This window comes from Numenius arquata, chromosome 16 (genome assembly GCF_964106895.1).
Source record: "Numenius arquata chromosome 16, bNumArq3.hap1.1, whole genome shotgun sequence".
NCBI lineage: Eukaryota > Metazoa > Chordata > Aves > Charadriiformes > Scolopacidae > Numenius > Numenius arquata.
Window position 1 is genome coordinate 5,126,363 of NC_133591.1, and position 26,980 is coordinate 5,153,342.

Genomic DNA, 26,980 nt, shown 5'->3' on the forward strand with positions numbered 1-26,980 from the left:
AAGTGGTTTAAATAACTGTACCCATAATAATATGTAATGTTGAAACAGTTAAAACAGTTGCTAACACTTAATATTTTTTTGGCAAAAGAATTAATACTTACTTCTTTTCGCTTTTGATGGTAAAACACCATGCATAGTGCATTGAGTCAACTGTTTTAACAGCAGCATGGTAGGTTATATCTGCTGAATTTGTTAGTATTTCTACCCTAGCCTGATGAAATTGGAGCATCCTAATAAAGCAGGAGAAAGACGATAGAGTCTTAAAAATAAAAATGCATGGAATGTCTCAACAATGAACCTGAACCTATTAAGACACTTAAAAGGGGGGAAACAACACTTTTTTCTTTTTTTTTTTTTTTCCTGATCCTCTCCATTTGGTGTTTTATGGAAGTTGTTTTGGGGATGTTTTTACTCCATTTCAGGAACTGTTGTTTGTGTTCCTGAATTGTTCAACCATATGTTGAAATAGTATCCCAGTTCTTCAGAACTTGCCAAAAAAAATGTTACAAACTCAGGCAACAGTGGCAAAATAATTGAGAGCTGTTAAGTGGTGATCTTTGTTGCAAAAGTCCAGTTCCAACCCTAACCTGCTGATAGCAGATACAGGTCGACACTACCTTTGGTTAATGATAAACATAAGTAAGAAAGTGTTAGGTCCATGTTGCATATGAAGAACCCTTCTGACTTATACAGGAAAAGTTGCTTTCATTTACTGTGATTGCTCAGATGAGCTTTTTGCAAACAGGTTGCTTTCTTTGCTAACAAGATGAATTGTTCTTGTAACACTTAGATTAACTAAAAAAAGGAAGGAAAACTTTTCACTTTCTATAATGTACCTGTCTGTAAACCTCCTCTTAGCGAGTCTTCAGTTGCAGAGGGATCAGAGGTGGTTAACAGAGCTGATAATGGTGTTCAAAGTACATGTTTAAAGTAGTAGTTTTGTTCTGAGGACTCTGGTATATCATAGTGACTTTTTGGGGGTAAAGTTAATATTGCTTCCCGAGCCTACTGTCACCAGCAATTTGTGTTAGAAGATCTAGGATATCATTTGTGACTTGGAAGATAAGTATGGTCCTGCTGCAGTCAAAAGTTCTTTGTTGATAGCCAGACATAGCTGAAAATGTAACAGGGACTGTCCTCTAAAGACTTTTGTTCATGAGGAAGCCCCTGCATCGGCAACTGCCATCGTTTCTGGAAATGCGCCCGTTCTGCTTGATGTGCTGTGTTGGTAAGCGGGGTTGTACTGTGCTTAGGATCGAACATATGTGTAAGTGACTGTACCTACAGGGCGGAGATTGACCTATAACATTGGCACACACCGGGGGAGTAGGTTAAGATGTGAGGAGCTTTGAACTTGAGAAGAAAGGCTAGGTGTAATCGGTGGAAGTGTTGGCATGATAACATTGCTACTTACTTATAGGTAGTTGAAGAACCCAGTATTTTCACATACTGAGTTGTCTATTTTCAGGGAAGGCATACGGCTTGTTTAAAACAATTGACATAAACTTTAAATTCATATCGCAACTAAATGCCACTCCAGCTTCTGTCAAGGAGTGGAAACTGTAAACTGTCTGCTTCGGTGTAGACTAATGCACAGTTAAATAAAAAGGGTTGTTTTGTTGTTGCAGTTTTTGTTGGGTTTTTTACCCCTTTACAGGGGCTAGGTTGTTTTTAAATAGACTCCTTTATTGTGTGCTGAAGTTCAGCATTAAAATTCTAAAATAGTATTCTGTGCATGAATGAAAGAATTCTATGAATAAAGCTGTAAGGATATGAACCAAATCCTGCTCTTGCTGTTCCAGGAAGCAGTCCATTTTATAGTTAGAAGGGTTATTTTAATCAGTAGTTAATGTATTTGGCTAAACTACGCTTTTAAGAACGTGTGTCTGGGCAGTTTTGAAAGCAGCTTATTTGATTTCTTCAATGCTGTTTAATTTAGGATTTAAAAACTTAAAATAATGGATGAAAACACTTCTGCAACTGACTTGTTATTTTAGATGTAAAACTATGGGATTATATCTCTGTCCATTTGGACTGTAGCGGCTCTGTACTGGGCAATGCAAATACATATTCACCTTCTAATTTCTTTTATTTCAAGCCTTGGATAATACTTCTAGAGGTTCTGTGGACAGAAATGTAATTGAATTTAAACCACCCCCCCTACTCCCACCCACCAAAAAAAAACTACCCCATCAAACCCTGTGGTGGTGTGTGCGACAAACCCCTCCCAGTTTCTTTCCTGTGTTAAAGTATATGGAATAAAGCCTTCTACTTGTAGATTAGATCTGCACTAGGCTGCTCACTAAAAATTTCCTGTGGGTTTCTATCTATCATAGGATGATTTCCTATCTATATTCAGTTTCAGTTGTGCTCATGAAAGTATATTCAAGACTATAAATGACTTAGTGTCATAGCTGTTATTCTGCAAAGAGCTGCTTTAAATAGCTCTGTAATTGACCCTGATGTACAGCTTTCCTGCCTATTGGAAATTCCTTGAATATCTTACTACAGCCTTCTCAAACGGAGAGGGTGAGCGAATAATGTGTCTTATCTGAAATTACTGAGATAATCTTAGAAAGCTGCAGTATCATAATAAATTTAACGTTTCAGTTCTGGTGATTAAGGCAATTGATGGTAGTATTAATGGAAATACTGATGCTTGAATATCAATAGTCTACTAGGGCAGGAGTCCCTTCTGGTACTTTAGATCTTGTAAATAGAGTGTTTGAACAACTTAGAGCTGTTCAGAAGAAGTAGGTTGGAAAATTACTTGTAAACTTTGCCATATGTTCTGACCAATTACTTGAATATTTTAAGATGATTTTTTAACAGCTTCTTTTTTGTGTTATGGAGTGATTTAAGTCTTCAACAGTGTTGTCAAATGCGGTTGTGTATTGGAGTTGGCTGTAGTTTTCCAGCTGCTTTAAGTACTTCGAAAATGTTTATGCGGATTGACAGGCGTTACACCACATTGCACTGAGGCATCAGCCTGTTGTTCAGGGGTAGCTGAAAACCAGCTGCTACTATATGTCTGCATATAAACCTCCTCGCGACATCAGGAGAGCGTATTGAATAGTTTTGCCATTTTTGGCCTTGGTCACCGTTTGTCTAATGCTATTTTCTCCTACTGCTCAAGGGCATTGTGGCTTAAATTAGTTCTCGCATGCTATAATGGCACAAAAAGGGAATTTGTGGTTTCTTATTGGATCCCTTCATAAATGTATGCTTACAAAAACACACGTCTAAGTCTACAAGCAAAACTAGACAATCTTTTGCTGATTTTAACCAGGACAGGGTTCATTTTGACCTTAAAGTCACGTGGTGCAAGTTTACTTAATGTTTGAAGTGGCGTTTAATTATCCTCTTCAGCATTTTGTTCCATAGTTTTCCTGTGTCTGTGGTTGTGTGTTCTGAGGCTGTAACACCACTGCGGGCTTGTTTGTGGGAGTATTTGTTCATGTGCATTATTGCTCTTAGTTGCATAAGCAGTTCCTGCAGGAATTGCAGCTTGTTTTGATTTTACTGCAGGGACACAGAGTCCATCTACTGAGAAGATCAGCTCTCTTTAGCTACATCCTCCCTTCTTTCTTTGTGTTATTTTATAATAAAAAGGAAGTTGACACTTGAATACTTGCAGTGCTAGATTACATTAGGAATGTTTGATTATATGCATTCGTTGGCAATATTGACCTGCAGGATGTGGAACCCCCCCATATGATTCAGAAATGTGACTCATTAATATGCTTTAGCAAGTTAATTTGCATGCAGCCATTTATTTGCAGTAGTCACAAAATGGCGGAGCTTTAGTTCTTTTTTTTTTTTAAAAACTGGGAAAAGCTTGATAAGAGAAAGTAGGAAGGTGGAAGAATTAATTCTGGGATGATAGAGATGCTGGAGCTAAACTGGCCACAGAGCTCTGGGAACTGACTTCATTACTCTCTGCCATCTGTAGGAGTGTGCTGTTAACTGGTATCGTCTGCTGCTGCTTTGGTGTTTCAGACACTTGCCAGTTGAGGTTTTTTTGGTTTGTGAGTTAGTTTGGGTTTTTTTCTTCCACTGTTGTTTTCTGCAAAGTAGAAATATGTATGACAAAATAAACATAGCATAGAGTCCTGCAAAAACTTGTAACTGGGATATGGATTGTGGTACATTTAATACGGTAGCATTACTGAAAAATAAAGCTTGGTGTATGATCTGAAATTAACTTCCAATTCTGAAACATCTGGCAGTATTCAAAGTATAACATTAAAAGAGCAGATTTGCAGAAGCATATTATTCTCACAATTGGTGCCAAAGAAAAGGAAAGTACAACTTCTTTTAGTTTCTAAGTAAATAAATGTGGATAACTTTCTGATCATTGGAGAGCACAAGTCTGACTTTGGGCACAGAAAAAACAACCAGAAGACTTTCCAGGACAGTTATTCTGGAAAGGAAGCTTGATTCACCTTAGCTACGGGTTTTGTTTTTTTTATAAATACGTATTCTGAAATTGATATCTTTCTCTTGAGATGTTTTCCCTTTGCTGTCAAGTGGTAGTCATGTGATTAGAGAAACAATGCAGTGATTTACAACCTCTTTCTTTGAGGTTAGGTAGGGGTAGGGATCTTAAAGGCGAATGTAAATTGCCGAAGTGTTGGATACTCAGAAATTTGGAATATTGCAAACCACAAAAGCAGTAATAAGCTGTTAGTAATCTTAGTCATCTGAACAGTTACTGGAAAATCGTTTTCCTGGCTGAGAGGTAATAGTACGCTTGGTTAGAAATCTCTCAAATGACAAAATTCTAACTTTGTCTTGTTCATTTCTTTGTAGTTGGAGACAAGGTTCCTGCTGATATAAGAATTACTTCTATCAAATCTACAACTCTAAGGGTAGACCAATCAATTCTCACAGGTATAATTTCTGTGAATTTTGGATAATTATGTGCTTAATTAAAGGTGCCTTTTTACTGTTTGTTTAGAATAATCCATTAGAAACAAGCTTGTAGCTATTCAAGTACTATGTTGCATTCATGTGCATTGAATTTCTGATCTAGTATCTTAACTCTTAGAGTGGCTGAATGTGTTGCTTCATCATTGGATTTACATGTTGACTTTAGTGGGATGAACATTCTTACGGAGACCTGTAATGCTTTTTTGGCATACACCCCCTCACCCCCAGAGACGCACACTAGTAACTTGTGGGGAAACTAAAATAAAGTTAAGAATTTTTATTCTAGTTTATGCGGTCTTCTAGGCTTGAACATCTTGTCACTGCTCAAATATGGAAAGTATGGAAATCTTAGTTATCCATTTTCTCTCACAAGAGAGAATAACTTTTGAAATACAGTCAGCTTTTAAACTGCTCTTACTAAAGACTCAGTACACTAAAGCCTTATTTGCTGAAATTCTGTGCACGCACATTCATGTGTTTTCTGGTACAGCTCTCGAGTGCGGGAGCTATATTTAGAGTACTTTTCAGATTTGTTGAAAACAAAACAAAGTAGCAGTACTTCTGAATATAGGAAAGAAGCTAGGAATCAACCAAGCATGCTATAAGAGTTTTCTCTCAGCTGGAACATGAAGATCTGTCTGCCTGTTTTGGTAGCATAAATTAATGTTAACTAGCCTGGAATTTTAAAACAGTAAAGTATTCATAAGAAACCTATTTTTGATCTTCAAATCTGTCTTGAAACAGGCCCCAAAGTTTCTCAGTACAGATACTGAATAGCACAGAACTGATTAAGCTTACTTATGTTTGGCATAGAAAATGTAGGCACTCCATGTTTGTCAAGCTCTCAGAACTCAGTAGAAAAAGAAATCCACCAGAAGCCTTTATAAAGGGAATAATTCCTTGCCTTTGTTTAAATAACAGAATTAATTTTTTTTAAAGAAAACCTTTTTCTGTTTTCAGCCTATTTTAAGTTGATGCTTGAGTCTCCTAACTAATAAAGTAGGACTGAAGTCTGAGGTGCTACTTAACAAGGCTTTCAAAAGTAGGAAGCTTTGGCTCTCTTGTGCTTACAAAAAGTAGTGTGCCCTTAGCTTCAGTCACTGAGTTACCACCTTGTGAAATCTGATGTAGTAATTAACAGCTGTTTTTATGGAAAAGAAACCTTTATATACCTGTGTGACATGTTTATAGAATTTGATGTATTTAAGCTCTTTGTGGAAGAGGTCTCTGAAGACTTCCATCTAAAAAAGTTAACTAACAGATGGCTGCATGACACACAAAAAAAAAAATTAAAAAGTCTGCTGGTGTAAGTGTGATGTATACCATCACAGATGTATAACTGTGGTAATGTCTAATTACTTAAACGAGAGCATACCTCTTCCAGTGCATAGAGAACAGAAAGACTTGTTACTGCAAAATCTAATTCATGCAGTAGATCTTGGTACGTTAAATGGAGGAATGGAGTACCAGCTGCTCACCTTTCTTCTTCCTTAAAAGACACGGTGCACACTTTATAGATTCTAACTATTTAAAATGTTTACTTAAATCCTTTCCTATTTTCATTAGAAGCCAGCCATTCAATTTTTTTGGTCAGCTGAAATATTTCCTGTTTCACATAATCAATTAAATAAAATCATTTGAGGAAAGAAATTTGACATCTTAGAATCCTCAGTCCTAAAATTTTTTTAACTTTTTGATTCCCTACAGAAATCCAGGTGATACATAATCTCTTCTTAAGACTGTTATCTTTATTTTAGGTGAATCTGTGTCTGTTATTAAGCACACTGACCCTGTGCCTGATCCTCGTGCTGTAAACCAAGACAAGAAGAACATGCTTTTTTCTGTAAGTTATTTGTTTTGAAATTTTCAAAACTCTTTATAAAAAGCACTGAAGCTGATTAAACAAAAACATGCAGAACTTCAGGTCTTCACCTAAAAGCTGTATGACTTCTTTGCTACGTTCTCTATATGCATCTATATGGATGTCTCCATGTACATCAAACTAAATGAATTAAAAATTAGAAATAACTTTTATTAAAAGCTGTCATCAAGGGAAGATGCTTGTTGAAACCAGTTTATATGAGGAAACGGATTTATTTATTTATTTGTCCTTCACAAGGAAGTCTTGAAGGCTGGAACACAAGTACTTTTAAAGTGCTTCTACACTACATTTCTAAATAGTTTTTAAGACTGAGAAGAATGCCCACACGAGCTGTGATATTGTGTGGCTAAAATGCAGAACTAGCTTTCCATATAGAAATGAAACAGTTAATTCAAATTTGTTTAAAGGAAGCATTGAATGCTTTTCAGATAACAAAGTAACAATTCTCTTATTGTTGGTAGGCTCCTTGTAGAAAAGCTAACTGTTCTTTCTCACATTAAGTATGTTCACACAGGGAGCCCCACGGAACACATCTGTTACTCATGGTAATTAACATTAAATCTGGGACAATACAATCCTAATTAAAAAAGAAAGGAAAAACACACAAGGATTCCAGCTGAAATACATGCTGCTTACTCAGCAGCTGAGCTTGACTATGCTGCTTAGAATAGATCGATACTGATTCACTTTGAGCCCATTCTGTAAGCAGAAATTCTACACTGGAGTAACCTCTTACAGATATTGGGGGAATGTCATTCCCTTCCTCTTCACATTTTTCCATGTCCTAGCTGAAACACAGTCTGGACTTGTTTAAATTTAGGAAAAAAAATCCAGAACAAACAAAAAACCCACCACCAAAACCTGTTGATAGATTGACTACAACTGTTCTCTTCCCTTTTCTTTATCTACATTAGGGTACTAATATTGCTGCTGGTAAAGCCATGGGAGTGGTTATTGCAACAGGAGTAAACACTGAAATTGGCAAAATCCGTGATGAGATGGTGGCAACTGAACAGGAGAGAACCCCACTGCAACAGAAACTGGATGAGTTTGGAGAGCAGCTGTCTAAAGTCATTTCTCTTATTTGCATCGCTGTTTGGATAATAAACATTGGTCACTTCAATGATCCAGTTCACGGTGGCTCCTGGATTCGAGGTGCTATCTATTACTTTAAAATAGCTGTTGCTCTTGCTGTTGCTGCTATCCCTGAGGGTCTGCCTGCTGTCATTACCACCTGCTTGGCTCTTGGAACCCGGAGGATGGCCAAGAAGAACGCTATTGTTAGGAGTCTTCCCTCTGTGGAAACCTTGGGTTGCACCTCAGTTATTTGTTCTGACAAGACTGGTACTCTGACCACAAATCAGATGTCAGTCTGCAGGGTATGTTGAATTAGCTTCTTTTATTTTTCTTTTTCTCCTCAGCCACTCTGTTTGAATAGTTAGAATTACTTGAATTATTTTGATTGCAAGTTGTTTGGTTCTCATATCGTCAAAATCTTGCTTTATTTTCCTTAGATAAGCTTCCACTTTTAATTCAGTTTTCCACTGTGTAGTGTTTAAGGCTTTTATCTCTTCCCTTATTTAGTCATGGCCAAAAATAGCTGTACCCATACTTGATGAAAGAGAAAGTTGTTTGCAAGCAGCTTTCCATTGACTTGCCTGTAAGCCATTCAGCCTACTGGTAATTATTTCATATGATTTATCCCCTGTTTCAGAAAGGTAGGATAGTTACACTGTAGAAGCGGGGGGTGTGTAAGTATAAAACACTCGCCTCTTTATTTTAGCAAGGTGACAATGGTGGAGAAACTTAGCAATGAGAAAAAGGTAGAGGATTTACTACCTTTAGTAATTTGGATAGCCTAAGGTATTTTCTCTGGTGAGTGGCTCCACCTCTGTTTGGTTACCTTATCTTCAGTAGTTCTTATTGGTCTGACGTAAATCACTGTAGTGTTTTCAATATGCAATATTATATGACTAATCAGGCTACCTGGAGGTGCAGTTGACCCTGTCACCAGCATTGCCAGGGTTATCTTCAATGTATGGCAGATTTTTAGGTAAGCGTTATGTGCCCCTCCTCCCTTCCCCCCCCTCCTTCCCCCCCCCCAAGTATTCTTCCTAGTGTTGATTAATTTGGGACTTTCATAGGTAGTCACTTAAGGTAGCCCATGTTCAGTCGCTAGTTCTCTGTGCTTCCCATATATGTGATGCTCTGTGTAGGAATTTTACAGAGAAAACATTTAAGTTCTTCTGTTTAATAACTGTAGATGTTCAGTGGCATAGCAACTCTAGGACATCAAATGTTCAGAGTCATTACATTGGGTTAGAATTCCAAATGCGTAAATGCTGAGCACTACTCACCGGTATTTTTTGGCAAAAGTTTGTAAGCCTTAAGCACTTTATTATCACGTGATTGATGGCTTTTACTTTCTAATTGGTGGTTGACTTGGTCTACTTCCTTAAGTATTGTAGTATTTATACCTAAGAGACACAAAGCAGCTGCTCATCAGTATTCCAGAGGAGGTTACTTGCAGCAGAGTTGCATAACTGCCCTAGTCTTTGCAGGGATTTTTTCATCGTGCAGATGCCAAAAGCAGTAGGCTTCCTGGTTAACTCATCATTCAAGTTGTGTTTATTTAAAAGCTCAAAATGCTCTACTCCTTATATGTAGAGGGCTAAATGTTTTAGATCTTGTGCAGTACAACTTGGTTCCTAGTTAAGCTCTGACAGCTCCAGAATCTTAATTGCAAGATTTTCCAAAACATAGCAAAATCCTAATAACTGTAAACAATACGCTTATTCTTGGTTTCACTCTAAGCAGAGAGATGGCTTAGCTTTTTAAGAAGTCTGGTTTACAACAGTAATTCCATCTGTAGTTTTAGTTTTCATGCTAAGTAGTAACTCCTGAGTGTCCAAAGGAACCCTATACTAAAATGTTTGTCAGCCATGATGCTGCTTTTGGAGGAGACCTGAGGGATTGTTTCAGTGTCCTCCTGTGGTATCTCCCTCTGAGAATGCACTTACTCTGCTTTGTGGGCTTTTAATTTATTAGGTTTTCTAGCTTTTTGATTTTTGAAATCACTTTGAAGATTGTAGAGTCTCCAGACACTGATGCAGATCAATTATGGAACACCTAATTATTAGGCTGTATTTTGTGAAGACGCTTGCCTAAAACGTAAGGCAGCTCAATGAGGGGAAAGTAAGATATTGCTAAAATGTGGTATGCCAAAATGGCTTACACTAACCATCGGGTAAGAAGTTCCATTGAGATATACTATCTATCAGTGAGAAATTATTTTCTTCTCCACTACCACTCCAGCAAGTCATGATAAGAGTATGATGGCTTCAGGCACCGTGGTTTTTTCTATCTCCATCTTCCCAGATTCGGTTCTGCCTGCAGCTCTCCTAGAAAGGAAATAAAAGCAAAGGAAAGACCGAGATGCAGATGTCTTATGGGGTACAACTGCATCCTTCAAATTGGTGTCTTTATTTGAAAATAACATTTCAACTGGTGCTAGCAGGGCAGTTGAGCTGTTTGAATGTTTCTAAGTTACCAGTGTACTGAATGGCAAAGTGACTTATAACTGGAAAACCAGGACAGGAAACACTTAAGCCTCAGGAGAGCTTGGGTATAGTCAGGATTATCAAGTGGATGCGTGAGTGGTCTTCACAGCTGAAGTTAAGTGTACCTTGTTTGTGTGTTTCAACTCTTTGATATACTTGTGCCACAATTCAATTTTCCAATGAGATTTGGGAAGCAGAAGTGCTGTTTTCTGTACTTCATGCTTCAGTATAGGGAGCTGTTCAAACATATGTGGGATCGAAGTTCAGAGTATTGTATTTGGTTTTGTCTAGTTTGTTTATTCAACCTGAACTTGTCTCTTAGGCCTTAAGCGAGCAGGTATGTTTAAATCTCTTGCATTAATTATTGTTCAAAGGTAGTAACGCTTCTAACTCTAATTTCAGATGTTTATCCTGGACAGAGTAGAAGGAGATAGCTGTTCTCTGAATGAATTTACTGTAACGGGTTCAACATATGCTCCCATGGGAGAAGTGTAAGTGTTCTGTAGAAGTTAAATATTTGTCTGTTTATGCATTGACTATTACTTTAGGCTTAAAAAGTGATGCATGTGATATTCAGTAGTGATTGTTAATAAATGAAAGCTCAGCCAGTGACAATGTACACTGAAGGGCTGGGGGGGGAAGTAATTAACAGCAAAAGGAAGTTAAATTCTAGAAAAGTAAACCTTCATGAAACTTCGGGCGGTCTCCAATATTGCAATATTCCTTTGACAATCTAAAAATAAATTAGGGGTACGTTGAGAAAATGTATTTTACTGAAATCTTACTGGACTGAGATTAGCTATCCCAGTGCTACAAAATGAGGTTTAGGTTTTTTTATTTTTAAAAAAACTGCATAAATCTGGACAGGTGAGCGTCTGCTAATATGTGAACTCAGTATTTCCAATTCCCCTGTCTCAGAGAAGGCAGATTTTTTTTTTTTCTAAAGTGTCTGATGAGTGTGTTGGAGTTAATTCTTAAATTTTTTAATTTACTCTAAATTCCTGCCCCTGCCCTCAGTAGTTTATTGAACTTGGTGCATCTGTGCTTGAATAGATGTGTGTGTTTGTCAGCCTTTGGTATTTGAGCTGGTGTTAAACGCACTCCCTTAGGAGAGGAATTATATGTTTGGTTTACTTTATCAGTTGCAGGTCTCTACTAGTGGGATATGTGGTTCATCCTGACAACTTTAGGGTTCCACTTCTAGGTGGGCCTCTTCTTACTGGCTTGTTACAGCTCCTTTTGCTTGGCCAGTTTTCCATGTGTTTTTAATCTTATCACTTTGGTTTCACATAGTAGAATTCTATCCTGCAAGAATGAAGTAGAATTAAGATTCAATTATTGTAAACATCTCGACCTTGTGGAGTTTCACATGCCTCTGACTCCATGTGATCTTAACTGATCTCGATAGTGATTATCTCGGTTTAATTTTCATAGCAGTTAAGACCGTGGTGTTCTCAGCAGCTAGAAGTCTTAATTCCCCAATTCTCTTTTGTTTCCAAGCTAATTGCTGTCAAAAGCTTATGCTTTCATTTCAGGAGACGCCATTTGCTTAGGCACGGTGACATTCTCCATCTTGTAAAGCATCCAGCTCTTATGCTTTAGCTGGCCTTGCAAGAGCTTTAGATAAACAAAATAATAAAATATAGTGTGGTGACAGATGTTGAGTATAATAAGACAGTCATCAATGTATGTTGGTGTTCTATTTTTACTTGCTGAAATTGGGGAAATGTGAACAAACATGTTAATCGCACTGCATTCACGTACGTAAAGAACATTCTGTGGAAGGGAAATTACCTCAGGCTGTTATTGGAGCATAAAGAAACAAATAGCTAAATTCTCAAACCTTTAGGGCTGATTTATTTCTGCATTTATGGACAGTCTGTTTTTTTTTTTAAATTGGTGGCTTTGTAAGGATTTTGCATACGGTGACTGACTTCACCTTGGATTGTAAACTGTCACTGAAAGCAAAGTTTGATGGGGACCTTGAGGCAGCCCAGCCTATGGCACTGCCCCAAAGCAGGACCTGCTCTAGAGATGAGCCGTTCCTGACAGATGTTTGTTCTACTTAAGTTGAGATATTGTTGTCTTCCACAGCTGTATAGGCAGCCTACTCTGTTTTATAACCATGAAACACTTTTGTGATAAATCAATAATTTTTCACTTAATCTCAAAGTATTTGATACATAAACTTCCTCTAAGGTGCATTCAGAATATAAAATTGCAAATATTTCTTACTGAAAACCTAAAATTTTGTACTGACTGATTTCCCAGGGATGTTAGGAGATTGTCAGACAGTTTGGAGGAGTATTGGCAGGTCTCAGCACGTGCAATGTGCATGCTTATTTGCAAACTGAGAGCATAAAACTATATATAAAATGAATACTTTCTGAGAATGGTGGCAAAAGCTAGCAGATTGTGTTTGACCTTCAAAGGAATTCATCTTTAGCTAATCAAAAAACCTAAAGTTTTAGGAAAAAAACCCTTTATCCAGAACTGACCCCAGCAACTTAGACTCCATATGCAATTGCTATTCTTCAGAAATGATTGATAAAGAACATACCGGCGAAGGGGGCGGGCGGGAGAAACCCTGGTGTAACAAGTTTTGGATATTCAGATCTGCTAGTTGTCTTCAAGTTGCAAAAAGGTGAAAACAGGGAGTATTAGCTGTGATAGAGGAGGTGGCAGAGCTGCTGAGAATGTTAGAGAGTTCAGAGTTTAAAGCCACTGCTTATGGCTGTAGAATTATATGTAAAATGAAACTTTAAAAACATGCTTGCTTTTTTAAGATGCATTTTGCTCACATGCTGTGTTATACAACATGGGAATTTGTTTGCAGTACAAGAGACTGAACAAAAGCTTATATAACCCAACATCTCATAGTCTTATGTTATGAATTTTTATGGACTAGTGATCCATGTCTTTCTACCACCAGACTCTTTTTTTTTTTTTTTTTTTCCCCTCCTTGAGGGCTTTAATGAAAGATGTTATATATGAGTTATGTCTTGCTAATTTTGGTAGTGGAGAAAATAACAGTATTGAACACTGCCTTGGTTCTTTTATGCTTGCTGTAGCAGTATGCTAATGTTTCAGAAAATGAATTCATTTACTATCTATTTCCAAATGTGAAAGCAAAGAAGTTGTTTCTTATTTGCGATGTCTAAATGGTGCATTACTATGGGAAAATGTACCTTCCCTCTTTCTAAAGAGTTTAGATATTCAGCATTAAGTGTGTATAACTACTAGAAAAGAGTATTCATTTTCTAGCGGAATTTATATTGTGAAATGACTTAGCTTTTCATTGGTTTTAGAGGCTTACATATAGTACGGATAAATTTTTAAGAAATTAAAGAGACCAGATCTGCTTTTATGCCTGCCCAGTGCATGCATTTCATGTGTGGCAGTAAATCTGCAGAATATGCAGTAAGACTAAGGAAGCCAAGCTCTGAAGGGATCCAACAATATCCTTCTTCTACTTGGAACTGCCCTACAAGTCCCGCACATACTGTAATGCTGCTTTCATAGGCCTCTTCTCTTCCACGCTGCTGTACGAGTGTCACTGAAGGAAATAAGGTTTTGTAATTCAGGTAGTGATTTCATTGATAATCATGTCATTCCTTCCATGACTCTTTGATCTAAACTTCAGAACTCACCTTGATCAAACCTGTTCTTCTCAACAACTTCTGGTTCTGTAGTTCCAAGTCCATAACTAATAAGCATTGTACTAAATGAAAATAAAGGGAGTAAAGAAGAGAAAAAGGTGAGATGCTAATACTAAATAACTAACTTAAATCTCCCCCTTTTCTTCCTTTGGAAAGGCATAAAGATGACAAACTTATTAAATGTAGCCAGTATGATGGCCTTGTGGAACTTGCAACGATCTGTGCGCTCTGTAATGATTCCTCTTTGGATTACAATGAAGTAAGTACATATCCTGGAACAGAGGAGGGTGTGAGAATGAGGATAAACGTTTGTTCTCATCTGTCTGTGTAATAACTTTCAGTGGTAAATCCCCTCCTAGTCAAGGAGGAGAGTATTTAGGTCCCCTTAAGTATTAACTCTGGGAATGACTTGTTTGTTGAACATTAATAAAACTAAAGCCAGACAGCAAGTGTAATCTGGCTTGTGGATCTCTTGTTGTGTAGAGTGCACTGCTACTTTCTGGCTTTGCCTCGCCTCCTTAAGGTTGCTGCATCTCATCGTGACGTAAATGCTTGGTGATTTAAGTACTGACATCCTCATCCTTCAGTGCTGGTCTTGAGAGTAAAGGCTTGAAATTTCCTACAAATCATACTCTTCAAAGTTGCTTTCTTTAAAATAGTTTTGCTTGTTTCGTAAGCCATAGTAAATCTTGTTAAGATTTTTTTCCATTATGACTCTTGAACTTTTGTCTCTGGTAGATTCCAGGTGAGGTTTAAAGTAAATTCCTGTGTTTTTTGTTTGCTTTGTGTTAACTAAAGGCTAAGGGAGTATATGAAAAAGTTGGTGAAGCCACAGAAACGGCGCTTACCTGTCTGGTTGAGAAGATGAATGTGTTTGACACAGACTTGAAAGGACTTTCTAGAATTGAGCGTGCAAATGCTTGCAACTCGGTCAGTACTCTTTTACCTGGAATTCATTGGGGAGCGAGTTCTGTAGGATGTATTATCTAAATGCATTTTTATGGTTTGTTGTTTTTCTTTATAAGGTGATAAAACAACTCATGAAGAAGGAATTCACTCTGGAATTCTCAAGAGACAGAAAGTCTATGTCTGTCTATTGTACACCGAACAAACCAAGCCGCACATCCATGAGTAAGATGTTTGTTAAGGTCAGTTCCTCACTTGAGAAAGGGTAGTTATGGAATGGCTGCAGAGGTGGCACAACACTAAAAATCTGTGGCACAGCCAACTGCAGCTTGAAGATGAAAGAAAGACTTTGTAATTTGAGCAAATGTTATAATGGAAAGGGTTTTATTAGGCTAAATTACTTTTTTTTTTTTGGCCTCTGCAGGGTGCTCCTGAAGGTGTAATTGACAGATGTACGCATGTGCGTGTTGGAAATGCTAAAATACCATTAACCTCCGGAATTAAGCAGAAAATAATGTCTGTCATTAGAGAATGGGGAACTGGTAGAGACACATTGCGTTGCTTGGCTCTGGCGACCCATGACAATCCACCCAGAAAAGAGGAAATGAATCTTGAGGACTCCTCAAATTTCATTAACTATGAGGTAAGTTTAGTACAATACCCTTTTAATGCTTCTCCCTCTCCCAAACTGGAGAATGGTAACTCCTTATGTTTGATTCTTCTTTGAGGAAGTTAGAACTGAGAGTTTTCTCTTCTGGGTATTTTTGATGTCAGACACAATAGCCACATGTGGAGGGAAGGCTCAGTTTAAGAAGACTATATGTGTCTTTGAAGAAACTTAAGCGGAAAAAGCTTCGAGTATTCTGTGGTTTATGATACCTGTCAGTCCTACTTCACTCCCTCAGCTCATTTTAAGTTTAAAAAAAAAACACTTTGTGTGTGTTCTTGGTGGCTGTTATACATGCTGCTGCTTAGATAACTGTAAGAAAAAGTTAGTTAAATAGCCATCTGCAAATTTTATTTTATGCATATATGTAGGGTCCTCAGGATTGTAATACCTTAAACTGTTTTCAGAGACTGACTCTGAAAAATATTCCAAAAATTGCTTTGTGGTTTCAGCTTTAATGATTTTCAGTTTGACATTGCTCAACTGCAAGACCTCTTTGGGGATTTTGTGATGGAACATACCTGCCGTTTTGTGCTCTGAGGGTCAAGTTCACTTCCCTTCCTCCATACTGTCAGCTGCAAAAGCTCTGTCCATGATTATCATCTTAACTACTCTGTAATTTTCCAATGAAATCTGTATCTAGGATTTAGAGGGGGGTAAATAACAGTTGCATTAAAGTTTTTGGCTTGTGCACTGTGCTTCTGGCACTGATTACGAAAAAGACTTGACTGCTTGCAGGTTGAATTTGCAAGGCTGACAACTAGAGCACATTTTAACTAATAAAACAAGTGCATTTGAAGCAAGATGTATTTGAAGTGGGATCCTACCTTTCCAGAGTGCGGTCGTACTCTGGGAATTAACTGTGTCCTATATGCTCTTCATGTAGATGGTACCATGTAGCATTGTGATTCTACAAGCATTAAAAGTTCTCATTTGCCTCTTCTTACTTGTTAACGCGCACGTAGATCATAGAATCATCCAGGTTGGAAGAGACCCTTGGGATCATAGAGTCCAACCATCTACCCTACACTACAAAGTTCTCCCCTATATCATATCTCCCAACACCACATCTAAACGTCTCTTAAACACATCCAGGGATGGTGACTCAACCACCTCCCTGGGCAGCCTATTCCAATGCCCGACCACTCTTTCTGTGAAAAATTCTTTCCTAATGTTCAGTCTAAACCTACCCTGTTGGAGCTTGAAGCCATTCCCTCTTGTTCTGTCATTAGTTACTTGTGCGAAGAGACCAGCACCAACCTCTCTACAGTGCCCTTTCAAGTAGTTGTAGAGAGTGATGAGGTCTCCCCTCAGCCTCCTCTTCCTCATACTAAACAGTCCCAAGATGTACTTGTTTATGTGCATGTAGCTCTTCTCTAGCTGTCTGAATAAGTGCTGTGAAGACTTAATATGGTGAAACAGGTAACCCCTTCAGCAGAAGAATAAACCTGACATAAGAACAAGTATATCATGCAGTACTACACTGGGTTTGACCAAATGACAAGATGACATAGGCCTTGGTGTCTTAATTGCTCAATGTAGAACTACAGAATGGTGTGGACAAATGTCACTACACTGAGACATATTTAGTGTTCAAGCATAATGATTGTTTTGCTAATCTCAGATGAGACATCTACAGGATCTTGCACTAAAACTTGGTGCTGTCTTGTTTCAGACCAACTTGACCTTTGTCGGCTGTGTGGGTATGCTGGATCCCCCAAGAATCGAAGTAGCTTCATCTATAAAGCTGTGCAAACAAGCCGGTATTAGAGTTATTATGATCACTGGTGATAATAAAGGCACAGCAGTAGCTATTTGCCGTCGCATTGGTATCTTTGTGGAAGACGAAGATGTTTCTACAAAAGCCTTTACTGGTCGTGAATTTGATGAACTCTCACTTGCTGCCCAAAGAGATGCTTGCCACCATGCCCGTTGCTTTGCTCGTGTAGAGCCTTCTCACAAATCCAAAATTGTCGAGTTTCTTCAGTCTTTTGATGAGATTACAGCTATGGTGAGTAATCCAACTTTTACTTGGTTTGAAAAGCAGACATTGTGTTTAAACCCAAATCATGTCTTGTCAGATTAATGCCTCATTCTGGAAAACATTTCTTCTGCGTTTCCCTGAACTCAAAGCTTCAGAATAGTTCTGCACTGAAGTGACTTTTAAAGATCCAAAACCACACTCTTTCTGGTCCTGTATGTAAGTGCCCACCTTCATTATTTATTTCTTCAACTTGAAATTCTTGTTTTAGACTGGTGATGGTGTCAATGACGCTCCTGCATTGAAGAAAGCAGAAATTGGAATTGCTATGGGTTCTGGTACTGCAGTAGCTAAAACTGCTTCTGAAATGGTTTTAGCAGATGATAATTTCTCAACTATTGTGGCTGCTGTGGAAGAAGGACGTGCAATTTATAACAACATGAAACAGTTCATCCGTTACTTGATCTCCTCCAATGTTGGAGAAGTTGTTTGGTAGGTTTAAAATGTTTTGGTTTTTTTTCTTTGAAGTAGAATAGTGATGATGGAGTCTCTTTTCGTTAGTTATTTATTTACTTCCAGTATTTCTCACTAAAACCAGAAAAACAGGTTCTCCAGGTGATTGATCATGGAGATTGTGTGGAAGTCTGCATACTTCTAGCCTGGTTTTTACTGGAGAATTTTAGCATTCTGCAAAAGATTCACATTGCTTTGCATATAATATTCTAGTTCGTAGGTGGCTAAATGCTTTATGATTATTTCTATGATTAGAATAATTCTCTAGAACAGGAAAATAAAAACCTTAATCAAATATTACAAGATCTGGTATTTCAGATAACTTAGCCAAAAATATAACTTAGATGTTTGTTTAACCTCAAGTTACAGAAGAATGTGTCTTCTGTGTCTGTGGAAGGAATGGTGACCCAATGCCACAGGATGCATTTCTGGTAACAGAATGTAAATATTGACCTCCTTCACCGTGGCTTAAATCAAAGCATATTTTTCTCCCAGAGTGGAATATAACACAGCAATTGTCTTGCCTTGTTTCTTGTAAATTTAAAGCTGTCTTCCGTGTGGCTCTTGCTGCAGCCCCTGTTTCTGTTCTGTTTAGTCACACAAGCTTGGGGCCATGAAAGCTATGTGTTCGTTACATTTTTGCAGGGACTAGCAGTAATCTAGCTGAATGAAGCTTAGTCACTTGAGCTAAAATGCTATTATGTCTGCAAAAGCGTTAGTGTCTTTTAGAACGTGGCTTGCAAGCCTTTATACATGTATGTATATATTTACCTATACAGTCAAGTAGAGTGGGGAAAAAATAAGGCAAAAGCAGAAACTCTTCAATTCCTGAAGTTACCAGAAGAAAGATAATGCTTCAATACTTAAATGTGTTAGAAGTCTTTGCTCTTGGATATGTTTTTAGTTTTCTGATCGTGAATATTCAGCTTGTGATATTAAATGGATAACAGAAGTGATGCTACAGGCTTAGGCTTAAGTTTTAAAACAACTTATTTACATGCACAAGAATAAGCTTATAATTGGTGGCTTTTTTTATAGTATCTTCTTGACTGCTGCCCTGGGTTTTCCTGAAGCTCTAATTCCTGTCCAACTGTTGTGGGTAAACCTTGTGACAGATGGTCTCCCTGCTACTGCTCTGGGCTTTAATCCTCCTGATCTTGATATCATGAATAAGCCACCACGCAACCCTAAAGAGCCACTGATCAGTGGATGGCTCTTCTTCCGTTACCTAGCTATTGGATGTAAGTAGTAATAGTTTTCTTCTTTTTAAACTTAGGCAGGTGACTCTTTTTTTTGAGATCCTCTTGAAAGCAGTTTGTCTAATCACCTTGTAGGCTGAAATCTTGAAAGCTAGCAATAGATGTTCTGTGGAACTGGTGTTCTGCCTTTATTTTGTTTTGAGATTCACACTGTGTTTTGCACATTTGCAGGCGGTGCTGTGATAAGAACAGTAAAGTTGTGGGTGGTTTTTTAATTTTCTTTTTATTGGTAGCAACTGAGGCACCAGAAAGCCCTAGTTACATAACTTCAGTGTGATATTCACCACTTTGCCAGAATCTTTTGATTTTAACAAGTTGGAAACAGTTAGAAAATTTATGTACTGCCATACTGGATTAGACTTTCAAAATTGTCTGGTAATGGATGGTATTAGAGGTGAATTTCAGGCTGAGTCTGACCTCTGTTCACAAGAAGCCACCTCCTTGCCTTTTCCCATTTGACTCGTTCCAGGCTGAAACGCTTTTAGCTCAAAGCATTGAGATGGCAGATTTTAGCTTGTCCATGCAGTAACTGTCGGCTTTAAGAAGCTGAGCATGGGATTGAACAGCCGAGACCAGCGATTAGTGAATATGCTGTTGAGGTCACTTGTAGAACTACTTCTAAATCGGAAAACGGCAACTGTCAGGCATCTAACCTACCATTTTTGTGCTTAAGTAGACGAACAGGTTTGCTGGTATGGCTGTAATCAGGGAAAATAAAGGAGTGGCCATTTGTGAAATCAGTGGACATAGCTGTATTTAAGGTTTAAATCTATAGTACTGTAAAGCTAGACTAAGTATCTACTTGGATACTTAATGCACACTGTCTTCATGCCAAAAGTTGTGACTTTAATTTTCCTAACTGACTTCGTAGATTTTGAAGTAAGTAAACCTTGGTATTAGTTAGTATAAATACAGACACGTTGGGTTCTGAGATATAAAAAGAAAAATTGCAGGTTGATTACCCTAAGTGATATTTGTGTTTGCCTTAAATTCTAGCTGGGAGCTTCTGTAAGCAGATATTAGTACAGTATTTAATGGTTATTTCAGTTATAACTGGTAGAACAGATTTCTTGCACAGGAGACAGATGAATTACGATCTATTTTTTTACAGTACTGGAGGTCTTGAGGTAGAAGTTCAAATGTGGCAAGTGAGATCTTGCCTACAGTTCACAACACTAAAAAAGGCACTTTGTTTTCTTTAAGGTTATGTTGGTGCTGCCACAGTGGGTGCTGCTGCTTGGTGGTTTATCGCTGCTGATGGTGGTCCAAGAGTTACCTTTTATCAGCTGGTATTTGCTCAGTTTAATATCTTTGGGGGGAGAGGGGAGGTATATGCTTCTTTCATACTTGTCATTTGAAACGACCGTAAAGAAACAGTAGGTTACAGAAATTTATATAACGAGATGTTTTCAGACTTGTTACTGTAAAACTTGATCATGATTAATTAGTCTTAATACTAAAGCTCTGAGGTGGGATACCTGAGCTTCTAAGCAGTTGGAAGGACTAATTGTTGTCTTGTAAATAAAAGACTAAAAGGGGATTTTTCTAACGCTTACGAAAGTTTAAAACCAGTGCTTATAGGAGTCATATTAGAAAGTTTTCATAATACTCACTGTTTATTTCACAATTGCCTATTTCGCATTTTAAAAGTTAACAAGCTGTGGAAATGAGTTCACGTTGTTCTGTTCCAGAGCCATTTTCTGCAGTGCAAAGAGGACAATCCAGACTTCTCTGGTGTTGACTGTGGGATTTTTGAGTCTCCATATCCAATGACAATGGCTCTTTCTGTGCTTGTCACCATAGAGATGTGCAATGCTCTCAACAGGTTTGTATATTCAAACAGGAAATCAAAGCTTCTGCGTAGCTTATACAAAATCCTATCTTTTGTGCAATTTGTTTCTTAGTGTATAGACAGCTCAACTAATGAAGAGTGACTCATATTTCCTTTCTGAATCCTGGTAGTGCAAACAAAATGACTCTCTTAGATAACATTTGAGATCTCTTATCATAAGGTATATTTTTAAGTCTGCCAATTCACTCTGGTATTTTACTAAGCACAAGCAACTGAAATATTTTCCATTATTTCTAATCTAAGCTTAATCAATCAGATTATCCTTCCTATGTTGGTATAAAGTGATATCAAGGAGAACTAAAATAAGAATGCTGAAGATATGGAAAATAGTTTTTCCTGCCCTTAGGGAGTGTGGGTTTAGCCAATTAATATTAGATTATAAATGGAAACCGCTAAATAGCACAATGTCAAGGGTATTTTTCTTCAAATAGCTTAGAGGTCAGTTAATTTAAAAACAAATAAACTTTAAATACAAGTGTACTGCTGTAGTCCTACATAATAAGATACTGCTCTACATCTGATGTTCTGGATCTCGGCTGCTTCTGCAGCGTAGCCTAAATGCAGATTGAATTGGAAGAGCAGAATTAAAGACCAAGCATTAAGAAGGTGCAAGTACTTGACCCTCTGTGTATCCAGTCTTTCAGTGAACTTCAGAAGGAGCGGGTGCGTTGGTCCCCGGGAAAACAACAGACTGGGGAGAATTCTGCCTTGTGCTGCCATGGCCATCTCGCCCTTACCCCCACCCCGTGGAGAGGATGTTGGGGTCTTAGCAGAAAAAGTAGCCTAGATCAGGACTGAGCAGAACACACAAAAGCTTTCCAAAATAAATGTGAGCTGAACTGAGACTGCTTTGCTAAGCTGATTTCCAAGGTAGTTTAAAGTTGCAACATATATCAAAGTATGGTTTATATCTCTATCTTTCCTTCCTTACTGGGATGCTTGTGACCTGCCATGCTGCTTTTCTTTTCAGCTAGTCTTCTGATTTACTGAATTTCCTGCTGCTGTCTTACGTACGCACATATGTACCATGTTTCTATTGCAGTCTATCAGAAAATCAGTCCTTGATGAGGATGCCCCCGTGGGAAAATATCTGGCTGGTGGGCGCTATTTGCTTGTCCATGTCACTCCACTTCCTTATCCTTTATGTGGAACCGCTGCCAGTAAGTGACACATGTTATACCCCTCCCTGAACTTGGAGGTGAAGCAAAAACTTGTCTGGAGCTTCAGGCAAGGGATGGAGGAGGAGAAAAGATGTAATGCTTGGCTTTTCTTTCAGATTATCTTCCAGATCACACCTCTGAACGTGACGCAATGGCTGATGGTATTGAAAATCTCACTACCTGTCATTCTGCTGGATGAAACACTTAAATATGTGGCCCGTAACTACCTGGAACCTGGTAAAGATAGTGTGCGGCCTGCCACCAAACCGTGTTCTTTGTCAGCATGCACCGAAGGAGTTTCCTGGCCGTTTGTGTTCATTACTATGCCCTTGGTTATCTGGCTTTACAGCACAGACACTAACTTTAGTGATATGTTTTGGTCTTGACTGACATGGTGACAAGTTTTACATTCAAAGAAAAAGTTTAACTTAATTTTTTTATTGTTTAGAGCAACTGTCTATTTCTGCTGAATTTTCACATGAACATATTTGCCGGTGATGGAGGTTTCATAATCTAGATTTTGGTTTTTTGCTTTTTCTGACTTCAGTGGGGGCAATATATTCCTCTTTTATACACAGTTAAAGTGTCCATTGACATGTACAGAGAACTAACACTATTTTATGCAAATATTTTTTTGTAGATGAAAAGCATGTACAGTGTTCTGTTCAATAGTCTATTCATCATGTAAAAAAAAGGAAATTTTTTTTGAGCCAGCGGACACTATCAAACTAAATTGGCAGCAGATTTTAGGGAATGAATGTGTGTCGTCTAAAACTAAAAAAGCATGTAACTGTTTGTCTTCTGCATGATCATCCAAACTTAATTTGTCATAAAGTCAGGTTTTATTCCATGAGCAGAACTTTCTGCGCTGGGTAGAGAGTTACTGCTACCTCGGTCAGGATTTCTTCTCGGTTTTCCCCTATTCCTGTTCCCTCGCTCTTGGTTCTTGACTGTCCTTGTTTACACCAGTTTCTGTATGAAGAATGCCTAATCTTGCTCATGCAGAAAATATCATTCCAGGTGCGGCCTGCTGGGATTCTTCCATACTCTTAACACACATAGGGTTGTTGTTTTTTTTTTTAAGATTATTTATTTAAGTGTCTATTGTATTTTATTGTAACAGACCTTATTTTGCCAAGTTGCCCATTAAGCAGGGATAGGGAGGGCTACTTCTGTCTACTTAAATCTAAACCAAGCCTTTTTAACAAACACAATCTGTTTTAATTCAAAAGAGGGTTTAAGTTGGGTTTTAATACCTTATTTACATGTGTCAGATCCTTTCTTTTCTTTTTTTCTCCCCTGTCCCCCTTTAAGATCAAAACTTATAATGAGACCTGGAAAAATAACTTGCACTGCATAGCTAGAAATTGGATTTCCTACACTTAGGGCACTAATGATCAGTTGTATCCGCGGAGTTACTCTGCTGGCCTGTTGTTAGCCTGACTTGAAGTAACAAGCTCGTGTGTGTTTTTTGTAAAATCTGTAAATAGCACATGACCAAATTGAACATATTGTATAGAACTATTTTTATTTTAATGTGGCACTAACCACCTTCATTATTACGGTAAATGTTAAAGCATGTTTTCAAATTCAGTCCTGTATCAACAATGTGTAAGTCATTAACAGTCCTAACTGTGGTGTTTTTCTCCAATGCCTTCCAACTTTCATCGACTAAAGTGAGTATTTCTCTTCCATTCCACCATGCCAGTGGTGACTTGCTGTAAAATAGCATATGCTGTATACATGTTGAAGAATAAATAGTAATTTCCTTCATTCCCATGCTGTGTTTTGTCAAACTCTGCTGTGCTACATTATTATCACCACTTTAGACTCTTGTTTTGTGGTCTGAAGCTCAAATTACTGATTCCAAAGGCAAAGCCCTTGCTTTTGGTTTAGTGTATTTTAGGGTCTTGTTTTATAGCACCCGGGAGCCTTAGTGCCCCAGGATCTTACAGCTCTTGGTCTTAAGTTTGAGATAAAATTGGACAAATCTGTAACTTAAGACACTGACAGCTGTTCACATGAATGTTTAGTGTCTAAAACACTCTGGTACTTGTGGTCAGGTGCTGGTTTACTCCAAAGCTTTTTCCTGCTCTGAAGTAGGGGATCTCCCTCTGAGCTGACCACCCTTCCATGGGCTCTGGTATCTGCAGCGCTCAAAGTGCAGGCTCTTCTCTTTGCAAAACCAGCTCATTGTTTCCAGTGAGTGGAAACACTGTACAGTGGTCATACGAAGAGACAAAAGAATAGTCTTGGCTTAACAGGATAGTCTTTGAAAATTGTGCTGGGTTCATTACGTCTTTGCAGAATAGTAGGTGCTGTGTTATTGTCCTGGCTCAGTCTGCTTTAGTAACCAAATTCAGACAGCTTTCCGATTCCTCGTAGAGAAAAGGATAGTTAAAAGCTATGTTCTGTTGGTGCCAGCTGGAATCCAGTGAGCACAGATAATTCTCTAGGTTTCAAGCTTTCACATATAGATGCTAACAAAATACACAGATGCCATCCGAAATTCCACTGCCTTGTGAATACTCACTGTTTGTATAGACTTTGACTTGTTCAGGTTGATGCTGAAGTGACTCAGGTAGGGGAGCTGGACCTGATGATGATGTAGGTGTGCTGCTCAACTGTGAGCATTTAAATCCTGTTGAATGCCCTCTTTAGTGAGGAAGAACTTGTCTTTGCCAAACAAAGGTTTTGTGCACCACAAAACCCGTGGCCAGCACCAGCCATTTGCTCTGTCAATAGTAAATGAGCAATATGGGACTTGTTCCTCTTCCTTGAAATGGGAAACTAATAGGTCATGTGATTTAGGATTCCTCGAGATCAAAATACGTACAAATACGTTATTTGTTGGAAAAAAATACTAGAAAGTTACTTCTGTGTGCTCCCAACACAATGGATGAACTTTTTCCAGGGCAGAAATGCCACTGAACCTTTGAACATCGGTTCTGTGTGAACCTCCAGAGCACCATGCTGGTGGCTTTTTTTTAAAACCGTGTATCTGACTGTCACCATGAATGATGCTGCTTCTTGTCCTATTCCTGTCCATTATGCTAAATAATCCCGCCGTACACCCCCTTTTTCCCTGTCTCTAAGAAGCTGAAGGGAGAAAATGACTGTTGATAAGTAGAATTCAGTCTTCAATGACTTCTTTGTTGGATCTCTGTCTCTGAAGATGAATCTCGCTGCTTGTGTCATGGATTTCAATATTGACATCTGAGAGCTTGTTCATATTGGATGTCTCGGGGCACTTGCATTTAGGGCCTTGTGTTCTCGGAGTTTGCCTTTGAAAGCTGGGTGACTGGTGGGTAAATGGAGTGGCTTTCATCCCTGCAGGCTCCTGAGGTTATGGGAACAGTCAGGGTTTGTAAGGTGCAATCTTAATATACCCCATTTTTCTTTTATTTCTCCCAGTCTTCCTGTCAACATTTTCCTGTAGAAATGGAGCAATAGAGTTCCCTGTGATCAGCACGCACTTACCTGGGGTTCAATGGCAGCCGTTGCTATGCTTTCAGTACTTCTGTTTTCCAAGTGTTGCCACTATGTGGTAAACACCAGCCTTGCGTGGTCTGGACTGACCAAATGTTAAGACCTACCATGAGGTTTCTCCCGGGCAGTAGAGCACCTGCCCTGAAGCCACTGTGTGCTGCGAGCTTCCTTCTCATCCTGGAGCCGGAGTGTTGTGGGTCTGGTCTCAGCCCTTCTCCGGCTGAGCGGGCTGTGGGAGGCTGCTGGAATGTGCTCTGGCATTAAAATAGCGTAAGGCAGAGGATGGCTTGGGTTTTTGATTACAGAAACTATAGAAATACAGTGCAAGGTTAGTAATGCGCTGCAAGGAAAAAATGTTAACTAAAATTATTATCCTTAGTTGTGTAGATCCTGCCATTCTTTAGCCATCAGCCCTTACATCTAGGGAGGCCAAAAAGAGGACTTTTCAGTTTGGAATAGACTAACTTGCCAACATCTCCAGGTTGAAACTCTTGCTTAATTTCTTTGTTCCCTACATATTTCCTCTCCAATTTCTTCACTGTACTAGGTTCATCTGGGGATAGAAATAGGTAACTCCTATTTTAATGTGTTAGCCCTGTGAATATATAAATGGAAGCACTTATTTAAGCAGAAATAACTCAAAGTTACCCAGGCTTTATCTCCCACGCCATTTTTAGAAAATAATGTTATACTTTTTGTTTCCCTTTTGCTCTCATCTCACTGAGCATTTGCATCTCTGCTGTTTTCTGGATTCCTCAGTGTCCTCACGTATCGTTACCAATTATCTAGTGTGAGAGGGGTGTAAGGCCAGTATCAGTCATGACGCTGGCCCAGGTTGCCCAGAGAAGTTGTGGCTGCCCCATCGCTGGAGGTGTTCAAGGCCTGGTTGGATGGGGCTTTGAGCAACCTGGTCTGGTGGGAGGTGTCCCTGCCCAGGGCAGGGAGGTTGGAGCTGGATGATCTTTTAAGGTCCCTTCCAACCCAAACCATTCTATGTGATGGATGCTACTCTATATGGGAAGGGTATCAGCTTATCCCCGGAAACCAGTGGGGCTTGGTGGGAGAGTAGCTCCTCCTGAATTCAGTCTTCTGTAGCCTGGTCCAAATCAGAGCAAAGAAG

At 38.6% G+C, this 26,980-nt stretch overlaps 1 protein-coding gene across 3 annotated transcripts in view; it reads left to right on the forward strand.

Annotated features, from left to right (window-relative positions):
- ATP2A2 (ATPase sarcoplasmic/endoplasmic reticulum Ca2+ transporting 2) overlaps nt 1-26,980 on the forward strand; it is a 49,417-nt gene that overhangs the window by 20,050 nt on the left and 2,387 nt on the right. For 2 of the 3 annotated variants that reach the window (XM_074159457.1, XM_074159458.1), the window contains 15 exons: nt 4,813-4,893; nt 6,690-6,775; nt 7,729-8,193; nt 10,777-10,865; nt 14,190-14,292; nt 14,832-14,963; nt 15,059-15,181; nt 15,364-15,582; nt 17,282-17,617; nt 17,859-18,079; nt 19,139-19,341; nt 20,563-20,648; nt 21,051-21,184; nt 22,254-22,371; nt 22,488-22,757. In XM_074159457.1, coding sequence (XP_074015558.1) covers nt 4,813-4,893; nt 6,690-6,775; nt 7,729-8,193; nt 10,777-10,865; nt 14,190-14,292; nt 14,832-14,963; nt 15,059-15,181; nt 15,364-15,582; nt 17,282-17,617; nt 17,859-18,079; nt 19,139-19,341; nt 20,563-20,648; nt 21,051-21,184; nt 22,254-22,371; nt 22,488-22,757 — 2,666 coding nt within the window. Of the gene's footprint in view, nt 1-4,812; nt 4,894-6,689; nt 6,776-7,728; nt 8,194-10,776; nt 10,866-14,189; nt 14,293-14,831; nt 14,964-15,058; nt 15,182-15,363; nt 15,583-17,281; nt 17,618-17,858; nt 18,080-19,138; nt 19,342-20,562; nt 20,649-21,050; nt 21,185-22,253; nt 22,372-22,487; nt 22,758-26,980 lie in introns of those variants that run through there. The other variant, XM_074159459.1, reaches the window with a different exon arrangement.